We start from the raw sequence: 25,978 nt of genomic DNA, 5'->3' as shown, positions 1-25,978 counted from the left end.
AAATAATCTATATACGATCATAAAAATAAACTGCCATTGTATTAGTAATTTACAGGAGTTTTTCTTTTCACCTACACTAAAAGTCTTTCTTATAAATCCAAAGAATAAAATCAAACACTGGGTCCTTCTTAACATTCTTATATGTATGTCATTGTTATAGTCATTTATTTAGATAACAATGTATCCACTTACCTTGCATCCAAAGTCTGACCCAAAATGTGAAGACAGTTGACAATTGATGTTGCATCATTCCCTAAGGAGGAAACAAAACATATATAAATGGCCCCGAGAATTTCTCAACGTTCTTTTCTATTAATATTTGTGTTACAAAAATTAGTCAATGGCACAACTCAATACTAATTTAAAATATTTTTTAATAATCAAGTTTAAAATCATGCAGTTTTTCTGCTTAAAAGTGGTTATGCAAATGTAAGGAGAAAAGCAATAAAGCATGTCTCACCAAATAGCCGACATGCTCAAGAAGCATTCAAAAGCACTGCACCAGACTAAAAGGGTTTTAACTGAATTCTTCAAGTATATTACCCTCCCCATCCTAGCTCATTTTATTTTAAAATCATATGGCATGCAAACTTTTTAAGTCAGCTCATATCTTTCATGAAATGAGGTGGGCTAAAAGTCTAAATATTTTAATTCCATTTTAATTACTCCAAGTGTCTCTGCTCTCATATTTCATTCAACTACATTAACATAAATTAATTTGCCTGAATACTGTTTGTCTTTGGCAAAAACAAAAAAAGCAGCACCAAACCATAATGTAAAAAAAAAAAAAAAAAAAATTAGAGGCTGAAGAAGTTAAATAATACTGTTATGAGATATTTGAAATGGGAGTAACTCTTCTTAGAAGTAATATGAAATTCAGTCATTTTGATTGGCGTATTTTATCAGGAAGTACAGAAATATGAGTGATAAAAGCACCATATATAATTTCCTTTGAGATAGGGTTATAGAAAAGCAAGTAAATAAAACGATGAATCCAAAGTAACAAAATAAATTGACCACTTACAATATAGTTCGACATTATCAGTTCCTCATTCTATACTTTCATTTTACACATACACACACGAACACACACACACACACACACACCCTGTCATCTCCTGAGTCCTCAGGTTGTCAACTCCTATTAGAATGTAAGTTTTTAAAAATGTTACATTCTTTACATAAAAACATATCCTAAAATAAATGACTTCAGTATACAAGGAAATTAATAATTGTCTTAGAACATGAGTAAGCCAGTTTTGTAATATGATATAAAATAGAAAAAAAATAAGTTGTTACTCAGACTGAGTTCTTTAAGAACTCAATTCCATTTATCTTGTGCTGTGAATCTCAGAATTTCTCCTAATAATGAAGACAAAATGAGCAGAAAGGCAGAGTTTGTCACTTCCTCATTCATTGACAGAATGAGGGCTTCTATGGTAGCTCTTAGAAGTATTATTCATTTAATTATTCACTCACTCAACAAATACATATTAAATACCAAGCACTCTCAAACTTTCAGTAATCAATAAAATAAATTCATAATGGCATTTGCATTTTAATAAGGGATATAGATAATGAGGCATTTAGCAAAAAAAAAATTGACATATAATGTCAAATCACAATAAAGAAATGTATCTCAATAGCAGGGAACAAGGATTACAGCAGTTGGATAGAATAACAGGGCGAGTGGTCATGGGTTTCGCTCCAGGGTGGCATCTGAGTAGAGGTTCTAAAAACATGAAGGAACAAACCATGCATCTATCTGAGAAGAGAGTCCAGGCATAGGGGATATCACATGCAAAGGTTTTGAGGCTCTCAGAGGCTCCAAGCAAGAAAGCCAATCTGACCACTAAGGGGGTCAGATTAAGGGGAAAGAAGGATCGTGTGAAGTGGAGAGGTGAGCAGAGTACAGGTTCTAGAGTCCGGCAACCAGAGCAAAGCACATGGATTCTTTAAGTGCAACAGGAAGACATTCATGTAGGTTTTGAGCAGTATGTGATAAGAATTCATTCACAACATGAACAACTCTGGAACAGCAAGAGGGCATGTTAATTAGGAAGCTATTGCAGGAGCTAATCAGTTGACTGATGATGATGAATTCAGCTTGGGACATGAGTGGGGAAGAAATTAAGGATGTATTTTAAGGATTTGCTTATGGATTGAATGTGAGGTGAGGGGGAAAGGAGCCAAGGAAAACACTAAAGTTTTTCACCTGAGAAATGGGTGAACGGTGGTACCATTTAATGGTACGAAGACAGCAAAAGGAGAAGCTGGGTGTGGAAGGAGGGAAGGGAGGCAAACAGCTTTGCACGTTAGGGGTGATGGGCCTATTAGTGATTCAGGTAGAGATTTGCAACAGGCAATTAATATAAAATTCTGCAGTGCAGGGACGGGATTGGAGCTGGAGCTATACATTTGGGCATCATAGACATATAGATAACTTCTAAAATCATGGGTCTGAATGGAATTAGCCAGCATAAGTAAAGAAGAAAAAAAGTGCTGGGACCTCCCACGTTTGGAGGTATAAAAGACAAGGAAGAAGGAACATACAGCACAGAAAAGAAGAAAGAAAAGGCCCATGAAGAAGTGGAGGTGCAATGCAATGTGTATGAGTCCTACGCAACTGCTATTCAGTGCCGAATCAGAGAAGCTGCTCCCTCACTCTCTTCCTAAAACACACAGTTCTGTTTCTGTCCCTTTCTCTTCTGAGCTGTCTCTTAGTACAGATGATCAGTGTGCTCACTGAGTTTACCGCTGCCCTTTGCCGTAGGGTGACCGGGCGTATTTTAAACTTCCCATTCCTGTAAGCTCAAGAGGCTGGGATTTTTGTTAGCTTTGTTCTCTTCCCCTGAAACAGTGTATGATACACAGCAGGCACTTGATTAAATATTTGCAGAAAGGCAGTGCGATGTAAGAAGAGTAGGGTATAGCATCAGTGGCCAGACAGGTTCTGTGGGTTGAATGAAAATATGTACTGGGAATATGAGATCTCTGTGAGTGCTAAAGTAACAAAGTGTAAACTCGATGACTCTACATTTCGGTATACCGCATATTACATGCGATACAACTTTTAATGGAAACACCTCAGTGTAAAAACTGGTGGGAAAGGGACCCAAAGAAATGCAGAAAACAATATGCACTGAGTCTTCAACACTTTAATTTGCAGACCCAACAAATGCACGTGTAGGAGGCCTAAAATAACGGTTATTCTTGAAGAGACAGAGCATGCGGTGACATGAACATTGCCCTTCTTAAGGCCATCCAGATTACCCGATCACCGGAAACGTCAATTATGCTATTAGGAAGAACAGGAAGGGCCAGTAAACTGTGCTAGGATAATGAAGCTTTCAAGTGGTGATGGGATTTTCATGTACTTACATTTATGTAATTGCTTAATTGCTCTGAGTGGTATGAAAAAAGAAAGTTTGATACTTTACGTACAACTCACACTATTTCGAGGTCCCGGCTACTTTTCCTTGTCCTCAAACACACCTTTCATCGACTCTGAACACCCAGAGTAACAATTCCAGATTGCCTGTTGGTCCTTAAGATTGTGTGTTTGTATCAGTGCATGTGCTGTGTAAGCCTAAAGGGTACATAGTTAAAATCACAGCTTGCACATAATCGCTGATCGATTGGTTCCAATTTAATGGTGAGTATGTGTGTGGTGCTTGTTTTTTCATTTTTGTGATACTTCACTTAGAAGCATGGGGTCTCCAGTTCCATCCAGGTTAATACTGGAGATATTGTTCACCATTTCTTTATGGCTGAGTAGTACTCCATGGTATACACATACCACATTTTATTAATCTACTCATGTATTGATGGACTCTTGGGTGTTTGCACACTATCTGGGTGATGGGCACATTTATAACTTTGACTCAAATGGCACAAAAGCAATTTGTGTAACCAAAGCGTTTGTACCCCTGTAATATTCTGAAATTAAATAAATAAAAAATAAAATCACAGCTTGCATTTGATTCTAATAACAATGGACAACAGAGTTTTAAAAAACATTATAGCGACTCCCATAATGCAATTCTCTAAATAATAAAAATAACAAAGTTAAATATGTAATATAAATATAAATAAATTTTTTGGACTTTAATCCAAGTTGTTTTGCAGTTTTTAATATGAGGGTTCTATAACTCAGAAATTCTCAATGCTATCTCCAATCTGACATATCAGGTACCACTTCTGTCTTGTAATCTGACAGATTGAGGGTTCTCAGAATGTTGACTGTCCTCTGGAGACAGCAACAGCATTCATCCCAATTTTTCTTCTTCTCTACTTTATTTTTTAGCATGGCTCTTGAAATGATGTTGCCTATTTTCTCCTTGGAAGAAATTATTAATCTTCGCAGAATCCTTATTAAGAATGTTAAACAACATTACATTAGAGCATAAAAATTTCTCTCATAATTATGAGGGAACAGAGAGAAACCAAAGAGTGTCAATGACTTTATTACTTTTAGAAGTCTGTGATATTGAAGAGTGAAATTACTCGTTCCTTAAATTGGTGAGATGTTTCAGTTAAACTGAGAACACACTTAGCATTAACTACATATTCTATCCATTTGTCTCCAAGTCAGAAAATTCTCCCATAATGCTATGTTCAACTGAAAGAATTATCTGTATTGTTCTAATATTATCTTCTGATATTACTTTAATTATAGGTATCTGATTCCAATATTTATGAATTTATCTATCAAAAATAGATTTTTATGGTATACATAAGCAAGTTAAACCTAGGAAACTCTTGTCTTTTCCATGCATACTGTCATAGAACTACAGACTTTTAAAATGAAATACCTTAATGATCCTTCAGTTATAGAGAAAAAAGATCAGCAAACAGTAACAGATTGTGCATGACTGAACCATTCAATTCGCAGATCTGATCTATCCTCAGAGATTCTGAACACTTTAAATGATTGTCCTTTCATTTTTATCCGCCCTACCAAGCAAATGCAAGCACAATCTGAACCTTGATAGAGCTATCACAAACATATTAGTTTCGTAGTATCTCCCTGATGCAGGGCAGCAGTCATCATTTTAAACACATGAATGTCTTTTGTGGGGGAGCTATTAGAAGTATCAACATAATCCACTAATTTATTGATCAGGGAGAGATAGCAGTTGATGAAATTTTTCACTCTATTACTTTACTTACTATTTACCGTTAAAACTCTTCTAAACATAACATTAAAATTTATGCACTAGTATAAATTAGGCATACTTACCTGGAAAAAAAAATAAATATTTCAACAACAGCTACTGCTTCATTTTAAACCCACGATAATATTTGTTCAATACTCCTCTAGCTAACATTGAAGTCATATTAATGATGGTCGATGTTGAGTGCTAGGTCAAATAGAAGAAATGCTGGAGCACTGTGCTCATATTATATTACAAAAGGCTGGCTTTGCTGCAGGTAGCCCTCGAAATCCCTTGGACATTGATTCAGAAATTCTCCAGTAACTCTGAGGGGCGTCTGGAGGATTCAGCATCTCACTACAATGTTAAAAATTCACCGGAAAACTGGAAAGCAGAAGAAGCCTATGCTAAAAATGATAAATATTTTGAGCCAGTCTTTTCCAACAGTTCCCAGAATAGATCCTGAAAGGATCACTGCTGGTTGAGTTTAATGATCTTGTTATCTGAAGGGTCATTAATTATGTGTTATCTCCTTTTCAGTGTAAGTGTTGTCATGGACCTCTTAAGGAATAAAAAAAGTGACTCTCATAGATTGTAGGCTGATTAGATACTACATTTTTCTTAATAATCAAAGCACCAAAAAAAAAAAAGCAAGCTTGGGTTCTTGATGAATGCAAGAAAACTTCAAAATTCGTAGCACTTAGTCTCATTGTCATAAGTGTCTACATACTTATCTGTCTTCTCTATTAGACTGTAGGCTTTTTTTGTTTTCTTTTTTGAGACAGGCTCTCACTCTGTGGCTCAGACTGGAGGGCAGTGGCATGATCCCGGCTCACTACAAACTCAAACACCTGGGCTCAAGCAATCCTCCTGCCTCAGCCGCCCTAGTATCTAGGACTACAACTGTGCACCACCATGCCCTGCTAATTTTTAAATTTTTTATAGAGACAGGGTCTGGCTATGTTGCCCAGGCTGGTGAACTCCTGGCTTTAACCAATCCACCCACCTCAGCCTCCCAAGGCATGAAACACCCAGCCTAGGCTGTAGGCTCCTTGAAGGCAGGACCTGGTTGATTCATTCATTCATTCATCAGATATTTATAAAATATCTACTACATGCCAGACTTTCTTCTAGGCACTGAGGATACAGTAAGTCCTCACAGAGCTGAGACTTTTCTGTGAGGGAAAGGTGTTAACCCAGTACGCATGCCATCAGTGATATGAGAGAAGGGGACACAGAGCTAGAGAATATTGTAACGGGAGAAGGGGGGAATATAACTGGGGGTCCAGGGAAGATTTTTCTGAAAAGGTAATATCTGGATTGAAGTCTAAAGGCTGGACAGTTTATTGTGGTGTGAAGGATTGAGGAGATGAGCGTTACATATGGGAATCCAACCTCAGGCAGTAATCCCAGCATGTGCAAAGGCCCTGAGCAGAAAGAAACACAACACATTCAAGAAGCAGAGAGGCGGCCAGTGAAGCTGAAGAAGCACAGCGAGCACGAGAGAACATGCTGGAAAATGAGACAGAGTGGTGCACAGGGAATAGAGTGGGAAGCACTACCACGGCGAGGTTAAGAAACGATCTCTATTCTATAGAAACAGAAAGCCACTGAATATGCAGGGGTGTGGCGAGAGAGGCGATTGTTAGTGACCATACGATATGATTGTTGCAGAGCACGGTATGGAGAGGCAAGAGGGGATTCGGAGAGGATGGCCAGCGTGCGCTAGGAGTGGAGTGCAGGTGAAGGACGTCTACAGATTGGTCTCAGTGCAGCAGTGGAGGGAGAAATCTTCATTTTTCTATCCTCACTTCCTGAGAGAATGCCTCACACATACCCAACACACAATGTCCACAGAATGAATGCACAAAGTGAACGTCACTATGAGATTAGATTTTTTTCGCACATAAAAACAAAGTCCTTAAGGAGACCTGCTATGTACATGCTTGTAGCATCGTCACTATCACTGTTGGGGTCTTAGTTGTAAGACTCTGTTTCCTCTAAAAATGACTGGAAGGTTCAAATAGATGGCAATAGGAGGGCTTAGGTATCCTCTATCAGCCTTGAAATTAGTAATCAGAATTTCCAGGTAGCAAGAGTGAGAGGAAAAATGGTAGGAATAGAAACAGTATTTCTTTAGTCAACACTGGGCCTTGAAAATGGCAAACTGTGATGCTTATCACTTGTCAACCTGCCGAGGTCCTATTTATGTCCTAACCGGATTTCCAAAACACGTGTATGCACCAGCTTACAATCACTAGCAAGCATTTCAGAGTTCCAGCAGGGAAGCCTGTATTTATACAAGATACTACTTTCTTTCTCCCCTTCACCATAAAGAATTCCAATTGATGCACCAGAATCCCGTAGGGAATACAGCTTGCCCCCTTGCCTTTAAAAAACCTCACCTTTTTAAAAAAATATATAAAATGGAATCATTTAAATGCCTCAGAAAGAATAGAGGTGGTAATAAAAACACCATTGCTCTCAATTCTTGGACAGTGTTCTTCCATGGAGAGGAAACATCCTCAAGTAGACAGCAGAGACATACAAATACAGAAGTCCAACCTTTGGGAATCCTCATTTCATATGTCAGAAAAATCTTTCAACTACAGGTGAGGTTTGGAGATATAACTACAATTTGGCAGCCAACAGTGAATAAACATTCCATTACCCATCAAACCCTGCTCACCACAATTATCACCAGCAGGACAAGTATTTTGTCTCTTTACTTTAATGTTCCCCTTGTATCTCCAATTCCGGATATATTTAAGGCTAATGTATACCTTTCTACATCTTTACCTTTGCTCATTATAACTAAATTCAAGCACTTCTTTGTTAACCTCAACTATCAATCGTCTTCACTTGGATTCGGCCATGAAAAAATTTTAAAACCAAAACAATACAGGAAATACATTTTGATAATCAGTTTATTTCCTGGCTGAATGTAGGAAAATGATGTATTAATAATATAAAGGTAGAGGGAAAGGAAAAAATAAGAGATGAATAAGACTATATGAACAACCACTGCATATATGCTACTAGGCCTCTCTCTTTGGGAAAATCCACAATGGCATAATTAAGAAATCAAAAAGCAAATAATATAAAGGTTTCACTGTGCATGTATTTTAAAAAGCTAAGTCCTCAAGTTTAGTTTGTAATTTTATTTATCTAAGTAAGATTTAAATAAATAAAATCTAATAAACCTAGTAAGACTTGGAATACCTTACACATGTGAAAGGCATATGGTTATAGTTTACATAGAACTGCACCATTATTTAACATTAGATTTAATACACAATGGATCTCTATGATTAGTAGTTATTTTACCTTACTTTAAAAATGAAAAAAAAAAAATACAGGTTCAGAGAATTTAAGTCCATTGTCCAAATTATTCAGCTGGTTAAGATACAAAAATAGGACTTACATCTAGATTTTCTGATTCAAAGCCCACTATTCTCTCTAGGACATCATATTAGTGTCTAAAGCCAGGCTCTAACCCTAATGTATAAACTTAAAATGCTTAAAATTTAAAGCTTCTAATAATTTGGCAAGTCTATATTAGAGTATGCTTGATTAATAAAGGCTCTTGAAGTTTATATTTTAACAGGCAAATGCCAAAGCAAACTGAAGGAATAACAACGGACACTTTTAACAATATAAAGAATATGCAAAAATCTGCTTTTGAGAGGTAAAAACACATAGTAGGTCTCCAATTCTCATTAAAAATAAAAGTATTTAAAGGCTGAGAGATATAAAACACAATGCCTAAGTCAAATACTAGGATCACAGAGAGATGGAATGAATGTTAAAGTCTAGTTCTTCTTCTCCAATAGGTACAACAAACTATATTACACATTTATCTTCAATTACCAAACTTAAATGATATATTCAAAAGGAAAAATGGAAGTTCAAGAACAGGCGAAATTAATTCATGGACTCAAAGTCTATATGTGGTTCCTTTGGAGATGGTTGTAATTTGGAAAACGGCACAAGGGAAGTTTCTAGGATGTGGGACATATTTATCTTGACCTGAGCAATGATTAACTGCATATATATGTATATAAAATTGCATCAAGTTGTTTTTAAGATTTGTGTACTTCACCGTATACACGAAATAATTCAAACATTTTTTAAAAGGAAATTATAGTAATACAGGAAAACAAGAATATACATTAAGTAGGACGTTAGAAATATTATGCTCATTAATAAGAATGCAAAAACTGCAGCTGAGAAGTCAGTCCCCCATCAGTGCTATATATATTCAGAGATATTACTCTCTGAAGATAAATGGAGAATATTTGTATCCACTGTTATTGAGAAGATTAAAGAGTACATAAAAATCCTGTCTGAATAATTTTCATAAAAATTTTTCTCTGTTGAAGAAAAGTTAAACAAAAGTCAGACAACTGGAAATTATTCTGAAGATAATTGCCCCACTGACTGTAAATAACTAAAACATTAATATAAAAACTCAGGTAATTTACAGGAAATATAAGTTTTAGTTACTAAATTTAAGAGTGCCAAATATTAGATATAATAATACTAGAAACCAAACACAGAATTAACTAATTACATCCAGAAACTTATGTCTCAGTTTATTTACTGTGGCTGTGTAGAAATGACTGAACTTTTTTTTTTAATCTTCAGTTTTTCCTGGAAATGGAATTGAACTCTAACATCTATACCAATGCACTAAATGTTTTATTACTAAAATTACCCCAACACTGTCTCAAATACAGCAAAGGGCTCAAATTTGCTTTGGCAGTTTACAAAATCAGATGCAGGAAAGTGCAAAACACAAATTCTACCAGCTGCTATGGAGTCCTAATGCCCCACAGCAGGGAAAGTGTGTGGAAAGTGAGTGCCCACCCTGCATGGCTGTCCGGAAGCAGGTGCTCAGGAACATGGACTTCAGCTATGTGAATTCTCAGAAACAAACAGAAACTGACTCTGGGGTGAGTGGTGCTAGAAAAGCCAGCCACTTCTGCCAAGTGAAGCTCCGAAGCTCCTTGGCGTCAGTGTCTTGACTATGAAGCTCCCAAGTTTGGAATGCAGTAGACATGCAAATCTGTAGTCAAGAGCATTAAAAAAAAAACAAAAAACAAAAAACATAAATGCAGTTTAAAATTTTGATTTATAACAGCTCATTATTGAATCTATCACAGATAACCAAAACACAAATCCAAGGGCCTGGTTTTGCTTTAGCCCTGAAATAAAATATGGCAGAACTTGCCATTTTCATTCATTTGCTCTTTAATAATACAATCGTTTCATTTTCAGTTATCCTTTGGACTAGCATGAAAAAGACACAGTCCCCAATTTCACCATAGACAGTGCTATATATAAACAACCTTGAGGACCTTACCTTGGCCTATGACAACCATGCATGGAGCCATGCAGACATGCATTCATGCGACATAGCAGCACACAACACAGTGCAAAAATGGCAAAGAAAACCAAGTGATGGCCATGCTGGAATTTTTTCAAGGGTCTCCTTACCAAATAGTGAAATCCTATGCCTGACAAGAACTCCAAGTTTGCAGAATAGGCTGAAGACAAAAGAAAAACAAAAGAGAAAAGGGAAGGGGGAAGGGAAGGTAGAAAAGACAGGGAGAAAATTAAAAAAATAAAAAAAAAAGGAGAAGAAAAAAGAAAAAAAACAGCTGATATATGAGCAGGAAAAAAGCAACATGATGTCACGCAGAAAGAATCAATTCTCTGAGCAGAATGTGGAGTAAAGGTATTAAAGAAAGAGTCTTTGAGTGCATATCTTTAACAAATATGGTTAAAAAAGCACGTATTATAAGTAAAGAAACTAAAACGAAAAAAATTTGAAAGCAAAGCTAATTAATATAAAAGCAATCTACATGAACCCCATAAGAACATAACTACTGAAAAACCACAAGGAAAAAAATTAATTTTATTTGCCCAAATGTACCACTGAAATTCTAGGTTTTTTTGAAAAGTCATGGACATTATTTAACAATAGAAGTATGGTGCTCTGGGCATAAAATGTACCTTTAAGTTTTAGTATGTTTTATTATTTGAAATTTCTTTCTTCCCCAACCTTGATCACATCCCTTAAATAGAAACCAAACATCCAATCAATTTAAACACAGGGAAGTAGGAATGGAATTTGAGCAACTGATAATCACTCAGAGGACAACATTACAGATGTGATAACTTATAAGACTCTTAATGCTAATGATAAATTGAGCATATTTCTTAACTCATCTAGAGCAAGCTCCTGGGTCTTTGTGTCCTTCATGGCAATTGGCAATAGGAGATTCCAAACAATGGTTGCCTGCATTCAGCATTCAGCATGGCAGCCCTGTGACCCACTAACTCTCAGATTGGCCCCAGAACCTGGGAGATCCCTGCTATTGTCCTGTCTTTCCACCAAGCCTCAGTCAGGTTGATTCCTGGCAAGGTCCCTTTGTTCAGAACTACCCTTCCTCCCTTCCAGCCATCCCTCAGGACCCAGCTCAGGATATGTTTACTCCAAGAACGCTTTCTGACATCCAGCACTCCTGTACCACTCCCAACCCAAGCTGGAAGAGGTCTTCTCCCAGCCATTTGCACATTGCTGCCATTGTACTTAACCTCCTAGATTACATCTAGGGCAATTTTGACATCTCCCCACACTCTTCTGAGCTCGCAGAGAGCACAGGTTCTGCATGCCCACCGCTTGCCAAAATATAACCTTAAAGACCCTTTTGCATATAGCAACACCCACACTCAGCTTGACTTTCCCAGTAACAAGAACGCCACACCCTCACTGCCTATGCTCTCTTGCAAAGCTCTCCCATCACCAGCAGGGCTCAGATACACCCTAGCTATGGAATAAATGAAGACGAATGATCTGTGGAAGGACAGAAGGAAAGTGGACAGACAGTGTCACGTTTGTGAGGCTGATCTCTTACATAGTAAGTTTGGGCCATCATACCTCACTTCTGGAACAATGTGGATTAATTTATGGATGGCAATTAATTACATAGGACATTTTGCAGCTTTTCCAAGAAAATGCTCATCCACAAATGTCTGAGTGAATCTGAGGTTTGGGAAAATATCTTACCAGAGTGAAAAGATTTGAAAGGAATGATCTCTTCAAATAGCTGTTAGATGTATGATTAGACATATACATATATTTTTTTATTTATATATATATATATATATTTTAAAAAGACAATAAAACATGAACAATTTATTCCAGGTGGCCTCATCTACTGAGTTTTAGGGTTGACAGCTGGGCATGCTACCGCAACAAGGGTCTGTCTTTTTCAAAAGACAGGGATTATGTTCAGAATGACATACAATTTGGATCCCTGTACCCCAGTCTATTTTAAGTGATCTCTTTAACCTATTCCTCTCCAGTATCCAGGGTGAAACATTCTGAGGTATTCTTGATGATGATGAATTTGTAATGCTAGGATAATTTCTGAACCCACTGAATCCAGACCTAGGATGGGAAACAGAACAGCTCTGTATCCCATTCCATCAATTTATGTTTAGTGCCTGAGAATCTGACAGAGAAAATGACTTCTTTACTATCTCCACTGCTTCCTAACCATGTGTTCCACCCGAGAGAAATATATTACAGAAGAGTACGTCCTGCAAAAAGATGAATTGTATCTCTTTCCTCTCCTGCACAATCCACTTTCAGAGCATAGCTCCCATATAAAATATAAGGTTTGATTATTATAAACTTTGGCCTATACTTTCTCTAAAAAATATTTTGCACGATGCTATTGTCTCCTTTCTCTGCTTCCTGTCACTACCAACGTTCTTCTGCATTTATAATGCATCTCCCTTTTCAGCATTTATTCATTGCCCTGTACTGATGGAGTTCACCAATGCCCCTAATCAGTGAATCTAATAACCTCTTTGTTTTCAGTCGATTTCCTGGACAGCTCTTTACAGTATTTGGCATTGTTGACTACTTAGATCTTTGAAACTCTTACATCCCTTAGATTTTGTTTTATAGCAATATTTTTTCCCTTTCTAATTAATCATTGTCTCTGTTCTTCAAAGACCCACTTTGGAAAACCCTCCAAATGTAATAATTCTCCAAACATCAGTATTCAAAAGGTTTTGCTTCTCTCTCCACTCTCCTTCAGCTGCATCTCTCGTCAGAGCTTTGAGCATTCCATGTGTACAGATCACCCCCAAATACGTTATTTCTTGCTCTGTTTTCTCCGTCAGCCCCAGATGCTCATATTTCCAACTGTCGCTGGATTTGTCCAGCTTAATGACCTGCCAGTACTTACACTTCAGTAACTACCTGGCCCAAATTAACTTCATCTTCTAGAAAATAGCTCTCTTTCCGAAATCTGCTGCATTGTTAGTGTCACCAATGATGTTCTAACTGCCTAGAGTTGAAATTTCAGCACCATGTTGGACACCTTCTACCTGTCATCACCAAGTCACGTGGACTTTCTCTCTTCCGTGTTTCCCACATCCGGCTCCTACATTCACATCCCTTCTAGAACTATCCCCAACACTCTCTAATGTCTCCACTGACATCACAACTTCTTGCAGAGTTAGCTCCCTATGTATGTGTCAAATTGGCTGTGTACTTCTCAGTTCATTCAAGCTAGGGACTGTGTTTCTGTACGTCTATGTTTGTCCTCAGACCTTGCAAAGCACGCTATACACATCGTCAGCGCTCAGAAATAGCAGCTGAACGAACCGTGGGCAGCGCCACCTGTCTAAGGTGGCACATCGGTCGCAACAGCCTGGGTTGCCGCTGCGGGTTCAGCACACCTGCCGGGGGCCTCCCAGCTCCCCTGATCTTATCAATACTACCTCTGCTGCCAGACTGCCCCTCCCAAAGGGCAATTCTGATCATTCTCTTACTTAAAAAGCTTCAGTGGCTTCTTAATGCTAATGAATTAAGTAAAAATAAAAAAATAAATAGCTTTTAAAATTTTTAAAAGAATAAAGATAATTCCTTATTCTGGCAGTTAATATCCATTACAATATATAATCCATACATCCCCTAAATTACTAGCTTCTATACTTTATTTATGTGGTTATTTATATTTAGAAAATATTCCCCCTTTTTTTAATCTCTGACCTACAAATTCTTGAAGATCAACTTGGAATGGCATAACTTCCATAAATCTCTAGCCCCTCTATATCCACCTAATGTGGTCTGATTTTACTTTGAACCCCACAGCACTGCTTGGCTTCCTTCTCTTAGGGCTATATTCATATTCATGTCCTTAGCTACTGCAAGGTAGGGTCCAGACACGATAGTACTGACTTTAGACACAGTCAATGCTTAATACATAATTTCTAGTGGCAGGAAGCACCTAAACAGCTTATGGAAATATCAGTTTTCAATATAAGTTAACTTAGACCCGCACGACTATTGCTACTCAAATCAGTTAAATACAAATTAAAGCCATCATTGTAGTATTTACCATGTGGATGAAGATATGTTTATTTTTTTCATAGTAGTAGGGCCAGTTTTTTACCTATTTCAGCATATTTTATCTATTTTTCTTATTTTTTTTTTTACTCACAGTATTCACTGAAGTAATATTTAACTCCAGTGGTAAGAAATCCCTTATAAATTTCAGTGATTCCATTTCAACATTCCAAAGAAATTAGCTTTTTTTTTTTTTTTTGCTACTGTGATGGTACTATTGGTTGCTTTAAAACATTTTATGATTACAAAAGTAAGACCTTTTTAAGCATTTGGAAAATACATGAAAATAGTAAGAAAAAATTTACTATGCACTACCTGATGGAAAAAATACCTGTTAAAATTAAGTTTATTTCCTACCAGTATTTTTATATACATACAAATTTAGGGTTTTTAAAAAGGTAAGATAATATTATTTAAGCATACATTTTATATTTTATCATGATCATTTTCCTAAGTTATTAGATATTCATACTCGTCATAATTTTAATAACTGCACAGCATTTTATATATACCTGTACCATAATTTATTTTCATTTTTTCATCTATGAAATTTTCTGAGGTTAAATTCTACCTGTGTTTGGCACTAACATCCTGTAATAAAAATAAGTTACTTCTATTGTGCATCCTATTTTCTATATGTTGGAATTTTAAATAGCACATGCTTCTTTTTGGCAATACTAATGGGAGAAGTAAAATTTACCAGCCTTTTTCCACTAGGCAAAGAAAAACTAAAGGTAAAATACAGCCATGCACCGCTTAACGATAGAGATATGGTTTGTGAAATGTGTCCTTAGGCAATTTCGTCATTGTGAGAACATCACAGAGTGTATTTACACAAACCAAGATGGTATAGCCCACTACACACCTAAGCTGTACATATGGTGTAGCCTATCGCTGCTTGGCTACAAACCTGGATAGCATATGACTGTACTGCACATTGTAGGCAATCATACGTAACACAATGGTAAGTATTTGCACATCTAAACATATTTAAAAGGTGTAGTCAAAATATGGTTTTATAATCTTACGGGACCATTGTTGTATATGAGGTCCATCACTGACTGAAACGTAGTTATATGGCACATGACTGTAACTAAACACATTCCAGTGCAGCATCATTAGAGAGGGGTAGTCTAGGGCCACAAAGCTACATCAACCGAGCCTAGGACAGAATAGTGATGTTCTTCTGATTTATTCTATGAGGGTTACAGACTCTTGTAAAGTCAAATAGGCTCTTTTTTTTTTTTTTTTTTTTTTTTTTTTGGTGCCTAGTTCTATGAATTTTCCCTAGCTATACAGAAGTCTAATTAACAAATAAAAATTATATTTATTTAAGAAATGCAACTTGATGTGTTGATATATGCATATTTTGTGGTCAGTAAATAGTTCTGAGAGCAAGGCTGAAATTGAATGGGTATAATAAAACACGAGACAGGAGAGGAGGAAAAAAGCAGAATTTGCATCAACTTATTCGTATCTTCTCTATTTTCTCTGATGATATTATCTCTTGGTTTATGTAATCGAGTGACATCTAAATTTACAACACCCTCTGGGGACAGAGCTTCTGTTACAAAGGCTAACAGGACCCAGGGAGGAGGAGGAGACCTAGAAGAGTTCTCAGCCGCACGATGATTACGGGTAGCCCGGTGCTCGGGGTTGTCTAGCTCTGGTGCTGCACTCACAATCCACAGGAGGACGCTGGTCCCAAGAACGGGTGAGAATGTTGATGAAACGGTGAGGGACCAGCCACTCTCCTGCCTAGGGAAGGCAGGAGGCAAAGCCATGCCAACAGGGGAAGGGGCGAAAATTCACATTTTGGAAAGTAACACTGCATTGCTTCTCCCCACGGTGCCAATGTACGGAAACGAGGTGTGTCCCTGGGAAGGATTCCCTCTGTTATTTTAACCAGCATCAATTTTATCAACTTCATGGGAAAATTACTATCTGATGAGGTCTGAGGACATTTTTTATGCTGTTGCAATCCTATGTCATGTGACTGGTCACTTACTAGTTGGGAAAACAGACAATAAATTAAACAGATGAGCTGAAAATTCCCTTTTAGTTGCATTCCCAATGTTATGCGATGCAGAAATCTTATTTCTTCTCCACCCTCTGGTGACTGTGTTCAGTCTCATCTCACTCTGTCCCATAGGTGGGTACTATTGCTGTACCACCATCAAGCACAGCATTAAAGTGAAGTCCAAGGAAAGCGTCCGTGTTCTACTTTATGCAGTTTACTCACTTTTGTAGAAATTTTGGTCAGATACAAACTAAAATCTTGGCACGGACTTTTGAGCAATGTAATAATACAAAAGCAGATTCGCTCAGTGATTGATTCTCACGTATACTAAGTCCTAGCAGAATTTTGAGGAAAAAGACCTGAAATTCCCAACAGAATCATAAATAGATTTACAAAGAATACTTAGGTGTAAAAAGAAATGAGAAGACATCGCTAAGATGCTGGCTTGAGTGGCATGAGGAGAAACACTCAGAAAGTACGTATTTTGACTTCATTTTCTTCCAAGATCGGTCATTACTTTTTAAATTAAATTAAATTTGTGTAAATGGGATTCTACCTTCCTGAAAAATAAAGGCTGGCAAAAATATTAGATTTGCAAAAATGTTAAAGAAACTCATGTTGAAAGTACCATTTATCACAAATACTAATAAATGATGATCTCCAGTCCCTGCCTGTCAATTCTGTACTAGGTATTTTATTCCTTTCTACTCAGCATTACATTTAGCAGAAAGATACAAACAAACTCCATGTCTAGAACACTATCTCAGCTTGCAGGAACCGTGCGCCTCTGGTGCTGGATTCCAAGAGGACAGGGACCAGGGAAGATGGGAGGACAAACTCCACGTGTTCCCACTGCAAGGTTCTCAGGTTCTCTTTGCAAACGCGTATACATGCTCCTAAGTCAAACAACAGGTGTTATTTTTATAGCTGTTTACCTAGTCACCATTTCTTTCTCTTTGTTTGATGCGTGTCCTCCAGAGCAGAGAGGTCTGCTTGCTGCAGATAAGAAGTATAAACGATGGTTTTTGAAATACTGATCAATTAAAGGAAGAACGACCTGAAAGAAAGGAAAAGAAAACAGATCTACGCAGTGGAACCTTTTGGAGGATGCACGAGCGCTGAGGCTGTGGGGCAGTCAGAGTTCTGTTCCCATGCGACAGGTGCCCTCACACCCACGCGGCCAGCACCATGTCAGGGCACGCCTCACTTACACCGCACTCTGCCGTCTCCCGCCTGTGGCTGGGGGGCTGGGGGGAGACGAATATGGTGGGATGTGATTATGGGGAACAGAGCAAATTTTCAATAATTTGGAATTATTCTCAACGTTTTCTCAAAATAAAATATTCTCAATATTTTCATATAACATAGTTCGGTGCCCAACAGGCCCAAAACATCACCCGTGACAACTGTATTCTATTGAGTCTCTACTATGTGTGAGGATTGCATTTGTAGTAACTACTCTGTCCTGTAGATGCCATCACTGCTGCTCTACAGGTATTAAATAGAGACACAGACAGTGAGTGACTTAGTCAAAGTCACGTTGCAACTTACTTGCCTACGCAATGTTTTTTCCACCTGGCCTTTCTCAAAGCCCACCACCCACTTCCGTGCACACTTAATCCTGCTGGCCTCAGGCAGATTCCTTCTTACTCTGTCCACTCACGCCACGTGTCTTTGCACCTGCCATTCCCTCTGTCTGCAATGTTCTTCCACGCTCCATGATCTATTCACTTCACTGCTCCTGCAGATCTCAGCTCAGCGGCAATTCCTCAGATAAGCCTTTGCTGATCTCAACTAAATAAAAGCCCGTATTCTCTGCTCCTAGAACATCATTTGTAATTTTACATTTTGTGTGTGTGATTTTGGACTAAAGTCCCTCTCCCTAGGAGTCTACAGGGTACATGGAAGCAAGAAACATTGCTGGCTTTGTTTCTCATTATAACCCTTTCCTGGCCTCTAGAACTGCTTGCTCATTGGTCTGTTTTCTTTACCACTCAATCCTGTGCTGAGGGCTGTGTGGGGCCCATAGCAAGCACTGGATAAATATGTGTTAGATTAATAAATGAAAAAAATACTAATAATCAGCATTTCCAATATTCAAACTCAAGTCTATCTAAATATACTTTTTTTCCCCTACCACATGGAATAAATAGCACAGTTATATATTATGGAGGGATACACAAATTTTTATTGATCTTCCTTAAAAGTTGTGACATTGCTTGAATTTAGTGATTAGCACATAGTAGGCACTCAATTAATATGGTGAATGAATGAAGATAGACTTAGTAGAAATTAAGTCACATTAAGCATCTGTAAACAAAATCACTACAGGTGCTGAGCATACAGGCAACAGAATGTATTTTAAAGGTATGATGAGAGGCCATGAATACTCTGATAACTGGCTACCGAGGCAGATTACAATCTAGTAGACACTGGAGAGACATACAGATGTATCTCTCTCTATCTACCTATGGCTAACAATGCACACCCCAGGACAAACTTCAGATCTTCACATGATTGGAACAGACTCTGAGTGCCGTAGTCAGCAGAAAGACAAGAGAAACCTCCTTTACAGTACAGGACACCATCCTGAAAACATACTAGAAGCCAAACAGCAATCAATCAAAAAGCATGCTATTTTATAATCCATATGAAGTTGCATTTATAGCAAATATCTGTAATAAACTGAATGGAGGCACTTTGAAAGGAAATGGATAGCCATAATTAGGTATTCAGGGTAACTCCAAGGTGTCATAAACAGGAAAGCTTACCCAAGGGCACTGTGTCTTCATGACAGTCCCCAGGCCACTGCCTAATGCCTGACACAGACTAGGCACAGCATAAATATTGAGAAAGTGAATTAAACCAATAAGGAGACTTTTAAACTCTTCATCCCCTTCCCTTTTTGGGCAAATGGAAGTGATGAATTTCCAGTAATATGGCAAATTCTTGATAAATCCTTATGAAATGGAATGGATAATAGCAATGGGATATATTGCATATATGAACAATTTATTCTCTCTCAACCTCTATAAAATGGGTAGGACTAAGGTCTTACGATAAAGATTCTATACTAAAGCTTCTTGAAATGTACCCATTTATAAATTAACTAATGCATTTCCTAATTATAAAAGAAATACTTGTCTAAAAATGCAAAGTCATAACAATATTCAAATGTTAAGAAGTATTCTTCTTCTACATCATATGATAAAGACAAAATGCCAACTTGAATTAAACGCCTGATAGAACAAAGTCATTTGAGGACGATAGTAGGGAAATCAGAGCAAGTTAAAGTATGAGCACATGTGCTGGGAGCATGATTCATGCAGTTATTTTCATGCCACAGAATATTCACGTGTAGTAAAATTCACATTTGTAGACAAGTACATTCTGAAACGGGGCAACAATCTAATGAGTATATTTTGTAAGCAAACATATTGAAGCAAAAACAAGATGGATTGTATACTGTACTTTTGCAAAGAACTTGATTTCTTGCTCATAAGGGAAATGTTCTCCTTTGCCTCTGCTGCCACCATCTGTAGATATGAAGAGTTTTTAGGTACATGTTGCACTTCAAGCACTAGAAGAATATTCACCCAAAATGCAAAGTTTAAAAGGCATTGCTAAAGGTATTATCCCACTAAGCTGAATACAAAAAGCCAACCAAAATGACAAAGGCTAACTTCAACAGTGTAATTTAAAAAAAGGATTTTTTTAAAAATACACAAATCCAAACAAAAATGCTATTAAGGACAGCCCATATTCATGGTTAGGAGCACAAACACTTGTGTGGTTTTGAGATCTTACTGACATGTAGGGGGAAGATGGAATAGAATACAGTAAAAATCCCAGGTCGTCATTAGCCTTTAGGAAAGGAAGCTCACTGGGGCGAGGAAAATGAGTATAAATCCAGTCCACATAATGGGTTAGATTTTAACCCTGGCCTCTAATAAAGATGGTTATATCTCTTGTTGTAACTGAAAGTTAAAGCTTCCAATTTTAATATACAAACTCAAAATCTGCAGGAAGTCAGAGTCTGCAATGAGGAGGAAGATAACAATGTTAATACTAAGTTGGAAAATTAGCATTCTGCTAAAGAATAGAGAAGTTCTGACCTAGGTCAAAAGATAATTTCCATAAGCAAAGCAAAAACACCCAAGTCTTCCCCCATGGTTTTGAAAATGATTCAAGGTTAAGAATTAGTTTAACCTAATGAATTTACTTTAGAAGGTGGCTTTTCTTACCTCCTTCATGCATACAGAAGAGGTAATATATATATAGAAGAGGTAGTAATAAACTATAATAACCATGATGATAGGCAGAACATATTAGAGAGCTGAAAAATTCCTAATTTTATATCATGTTTTAGTAAAATTTGTAAGCAGAGCTTCCAGATTTTGTCAGAATCAAACTGACTTTACTTGAAAAAATTCTTTTCAAAATAGAAATAAAAATAATTTCAGATATGCTTTATCAAATCTGAGACATAAATTCAGGATAATTTTTAGGAAATTCAGGTAATATTTTATAATACCAGAACAATGCTCTCTCCCCATGAACAGATAAAATAAAATGATGTCTTTTTAACAGTTGCAAATTTCATTTTTGTATTACTTTGTCATTAAATCTCTTTTGAGTACATTATGTAAAATGGCTGGGTCCATATAAGGGACTTTTCTCATATAAAAAATGTCAAGGCAAAATTTTATGCACAGCCAAATCTGCTAATATTTCAAGGAATTAAATAGGAAATTTCTTGTCTTTTGCTGCACATTTTAACAAGAATGTTTATGTGCAAAATGCAAAAAGATTTGGAAAGAATATGATCTATGGAATAATACAAAAATTAGAAAAAGGCATATGCGTATTCTTACTATCGCAATTAGCTTAGGTCTAGGAATGAGTAAGTTAGAGATGTGTTGCAAAGACAATAATGAGAAGGATAAAGGGAGACAACAATATAGCAGCTTTCCTTGCAATAACAATGAAAGATGAAAATTAAAATAAATGATGGTGTTGACAATCACAGCTCTATCTGTTTCCTCTAACAGAGTTATACATAATTTGCCCAGGCACAGACATGCAAAAAAGGTACATAAACAACAGGAATTGTAAAAACTTTTATTTTGTTGGGCTCTGTCATTGTAACCTAATTTCTCCCCAGTGTTCCGTTTATAACTGTGGTTCCCAATTCCCAGGCCTCAGACAGGTACCAGGGCCATGGCCTGTTAGAAACCTGGCCACACAGCTTCATCTGCACTTACAGCTGCTACCCACTGCTCCCATTCCACTCCCCTGCCCCCACAGAAGAAAAATTATCTTCTATGAAAACAGTCCCTGGTGCCAAAAAGGTTGGGGACCACTGGTTTATAAGACCCTCTGCCTTGTGGAAAGAATGAAATGTGCTAAGTTGGAGGAATGTGTCCTGGAGCAAGATTCTCATTTCTCCCTGCACACAGTGGACTAGTTTATTCAGAAATTTGAATAAAGCTTGGACGATACCTGAACACATTTCTACCTTTCACATTTGTGTTTCTGCTTTCCACGTCAAGGTAAAAAATCAAAACCAAAAATATTTTCTTGTTCCTTTCTCCAAACAATTACTCATTTTTTTTCCCTTTTCTCCTCTGCCATGCCAGAAAGAAGACTGGATCTTGGAGGTGGTCCTCCATCAGATCCTTTTAAAGGCAGATCAGAAATTGCAATATTTAACTTTGTGCATGAGTGCTTCAGAAATTCACCACTGCTTCGTTTGTTTTCTTGGAGGTCAAATTTCACTAATCCAGGCTAATCTGGCTACTTGTTAGGATGAATCGAGAATCATATTTTTCAAAATTATAGTTGTAAGAGTTACAGAGAGATTATGTTATATATTATAGTCTGTATGGTTAGTTTTTATGAAAAAGATGATTAAGAAGAGAGCAATAATGCAGTATTTAGACCGTGATACAGAGGCAGGTAGAAAGAAAGGGAAGTTGTCCACGAGAACAGTGGTCAACTGGAAAATCTTTAATCACATTTAGGATATAGGGAGCTAGAAACAAGAAAATACCAGAGCTCGAATTTCTAAAAACTTTAACCTGAGGCTGTGCCAGAAACTAAATTTAAAGTCTAAGAAAAACAGCAGCTAAAGGATCCAAGATGATGGGCCCAGAGGAAACGTGTTGAAAGACAGAAGGTGGCCGGGCGCAGTAGCTCATGCCTGTGATCCTAGCACTCTGGGCGGCCGAGGCAGGAGGATCGCTCGAGGTCAGGAGTTCGAGACCAGCCTGAGCACGAGTAATACCCTGGCTCTATTAAAATTAGAAAAATTATCCAGGCATGGTGGTGTGTGCCTGTAGTCCCAGCTACTTGGGAGGTTGATGCGGGAGGATCCCTTGAACCCAGAAGTTGGGGGTTGTAGTGAGCTATGATGACACACTGCACTCTACCCAGGGCGACAGTGAGACTCTGTTTCAAAAAAAAAAAAGAAGGTGGAATGAATAGGTGAGTATTAAATGCAAAAACAAAAAGAAAACCTTGAGAGTGAAAAAGAAAATAAAAGGACCATGGCCAGAAGAACACACGGTTTTCAAAAGGGAACAAACCGTACTTCCTTATATCCCCAACCAGTGTCTGGAAGATGATCTGACATGAAGGTGGGTAATTAACAAGTTGAATTTTAATTCAACATTTCTGGGGAGGATCATGAAATAATGGAAGTGACAGGAGGCTGCTTTGATGGTCTGTTCTGAATGTAAGACACAAAACAGTGAGTTCCTTTTGTGTTGAGGTGGCCCTGGGCTAGTTGGGGAGAAGGTCTTTCCTTGTACCCTAAGACAATAATAAAGCATTCTGCACCGCAGGTACTCCAGCATAAATGAACGTCCCTACAAAAGCTAAACTCAAGGCCTTTATTTACAATGTTTAGAATTTTTGAGAATCTATAGGGCTTTAGAGTTTTTTTAAATGAGTAGAACAATTAATATCACAGAAAATATTTAACTGTATCTTAAAATTTTGATGTCTTTCCAATGTATCTTTCAAAATGAAAAAAAATCAATACCAATAAACATAAGAAGAAAAGAATTACATGTCAGATTTTTGTTTTTGTTTTGTTTTTTGAGATAGGGTCTTACCATGTTGCCTAGGATGCTCTTGAACTCTTGGGCTCAAGCAATCCTCCCACTTCAGCCTCCCAAGTATATGCATATGTTAGATTTTTTTAAAAGTTCACAGACTTCACCCACTCACTAAGCACTGGTCTATCTATTGACTGTTGGATGCTACTTAGTACTAGGATGAATAGGACATGCTTATACTCTCAGGAAACAGCCCAGTTGTCTACCTTTTCTATATCCTGATGTTGTAAACATTAAGAATAACAAAAACTGGGCCATTAGCAATAGGAATATGGTACCCACCAAACTCCAGGATATACTGATGAGCTTCATCCACATAACGAATGAGTTGCTGAAGGAAACTATAAGCAAATCGTTTCTCTATAGAAGGTGTGTCCAGTTCCAGGTCCTTAAATCCTCTAGAATAGCAAAAAATGAAATATGAAAAGCAAATTATACAAAGTCTCTTGGAAAGTAAAATTTTATAAAAAAAGAAAATATACAAATATACAAGTTTTGAAGTTCATCATACATTCTTGTAGCTCAAGGGAAAAACGAGATTTACTTTGTAAGGAATACTTTGCATGTAACATAAAACTGGAGTGAATAACTCTATTTCTATGCAATAAAATGTTGCCTTTACAAAAACAGTGTGATTTTTTGGCCTAGGGATTTTGCCTAAGTGATGGTAGGTGATTTAATAGAAGTAGCAAAGGAACTCAGTTATGTGGCAAACAGCTAAGGACGTTAATGTTTCTGATATGTGTGCATTCTGAACATACTAAACAGTAGCTCTAAGGTTTAAACAGATCCTTGAATTCATTTTAAGCTTTAAATCTGACAGGGATATTTAAATATTCAGTCTCATGAAAAGAATATGAAACTGGGGTAGGTGTACTTTTACCTGGATACAACATATCCATTGATCTGCAAGAACTTGAGGATGTCTTGTGCTTTTTCCCTGTCCTTGGCTTTCTCTTTGGCTGTCAGGGTATCATACGGCACCAGCAGAGGATGGTTTCCACCTCCTAGGAGAATGTCAGGACAAGAACACAGCATGGTAATTTGAACATCATCTTAGATGAGATACACCACATATATAACAGGACCACACCACAAAACTTTACGTATCCTTTAATAATACATCGTGCATGTGAGACTCATTAAGACTTCCGCCTCTAATATTCCAATTAATTCAGGAAAACTGGTCAAAGAAAGACTGCATTTTCCTTGTGAGAGGCAATTAAAACATGAACATACATGCATCTGTAATATCGGTGTCAATAACATCTGCAGTAAACAAGGAGGGAGAAGCAGCTGCAGTCTCTTCTCTCTTCAAAGGAATTACAAGTGGGAACAGACACTAAAACACACTCAGCTGGATCTAGTAAAATTGTAAGGCAAGTTTCAGGTGTTATGCTCATTTCCTGCCCCACCAAAAGAAGAGGAAAAAAATGTCTTAAATATGAAATTTTTATTACACCTCTCAGATCTGAGAGTACTTTATAGTCATGTTATTTATGAATACACAAAACCCTAGGTAGATGTGCTAAGTTAAAACTTGATCATTGTTAACTATCTAATACTTCACTGATTAAAAAATTTTGGCAAACAACTTCTAGCAAGAGTCTGGATTTCTAGTATACCTAGTCTGGTAAGAAATACTAAAAATATTTTATTCTTTAGGTTTAAAACTTCTAGAAAATATTTAAAGTTTAAAAACTAATAAGTAAAAAAAATTCTAAAATTATAAATTTTGTAAAAGTTTTTGCAAATTTTTTAATAAAAATATAAACAAATGCACTGTTGATTTCAGATATGAAGATCTGATACAAAGAAAGCAGTAGCAAACTGAATGACATGATATGCCCCAAATTTAAAGTTTATAAAGCATGTATGGTAACATGCAGTGTGTGGGATGCTGAATCATCCTGAAATACAACTGCTATGGGAATTCTAGGAAGAAAAAAGTGAAAAATAAACATTGTTCGAGTTATGATAATAACATATAGCCTACTAAATCAGTTTTCAGTGTAGTTTAGCCAAGGGCTACAAAAACAATCCTAAATGTTGAATTTTTCCTATACAGTAAATAAACAAGCAAAAATGCAAAGGAGAAAGTGTCCTGTTTTCCTACAGCTGGCTTTGACTGCGAGTGCCATCTCAGAGCCTAGCGCCATCTAGACATGCAGTCACCCGCTGGACTCCATGACCATTAGGTGACACTATACTACCATAAATGCAAGGGAACAGTCAAGAGCTACCAAGC

General features: G+C 37.2%; 1 protein-coding gene across 5 annotated transcripts in view; it reads right to left on the bottom strand.

Moving 5' to 3' along the window:
* The window catches only part of RYR2 (ryanodine receptor 2), a 596,087-nt gene that overhangs the window by 109,379 nt on the left and 460,730 nt on the right, over window positions 1–25,978 (bottom strand). For all 5 annotated transcript variants that reach the window (XM_045537281.1, XM_045537279.1, XM_045537276.1 and 2 more), the window contains 6 exons: window positions 24,614–24,737; window positions 24,013–24,128; window positions 20,081–20,145; window positions 17,545–17,666; window positions 10,656–10,705; window positions 193–253 (listed from right to left, as the gene is read on the bottom strand). In XM_045537281.1, the coding sequence (XP_045393237.1) occupies window positions 193–253; window positions 10,656–10,705; window positions 17,545–17,666; window positions 20,081–20,145; window positions 24,013–24,128; window positions 24,614–24,737 (538 nt within the window). The remainder of the gene's footprint in view (window positions 1–192; window positions 254–10,655; window positions 10,706–17,544; window positions 17,667–20,080; window positions 20,146–24,012; window positions 24,129–24,613; window positions 24,738–25,978) is intronic.

This window comes from Lemur catta, chromosome 25 (assembly GCF_020740605.2).
Source record: "Lemur catta isolate mLemCat1 chromosome 25, mLemCat1.pri, whole genome shotgun sequence".
NCBI lineage: Eukaryota > Metazoa > Chordata > Mammalia > Primates > Lemuridae > Lemur > Lemur catta.
This window is presented reverse-complemented; position numbering and strand designations above follow the sequence as displayed.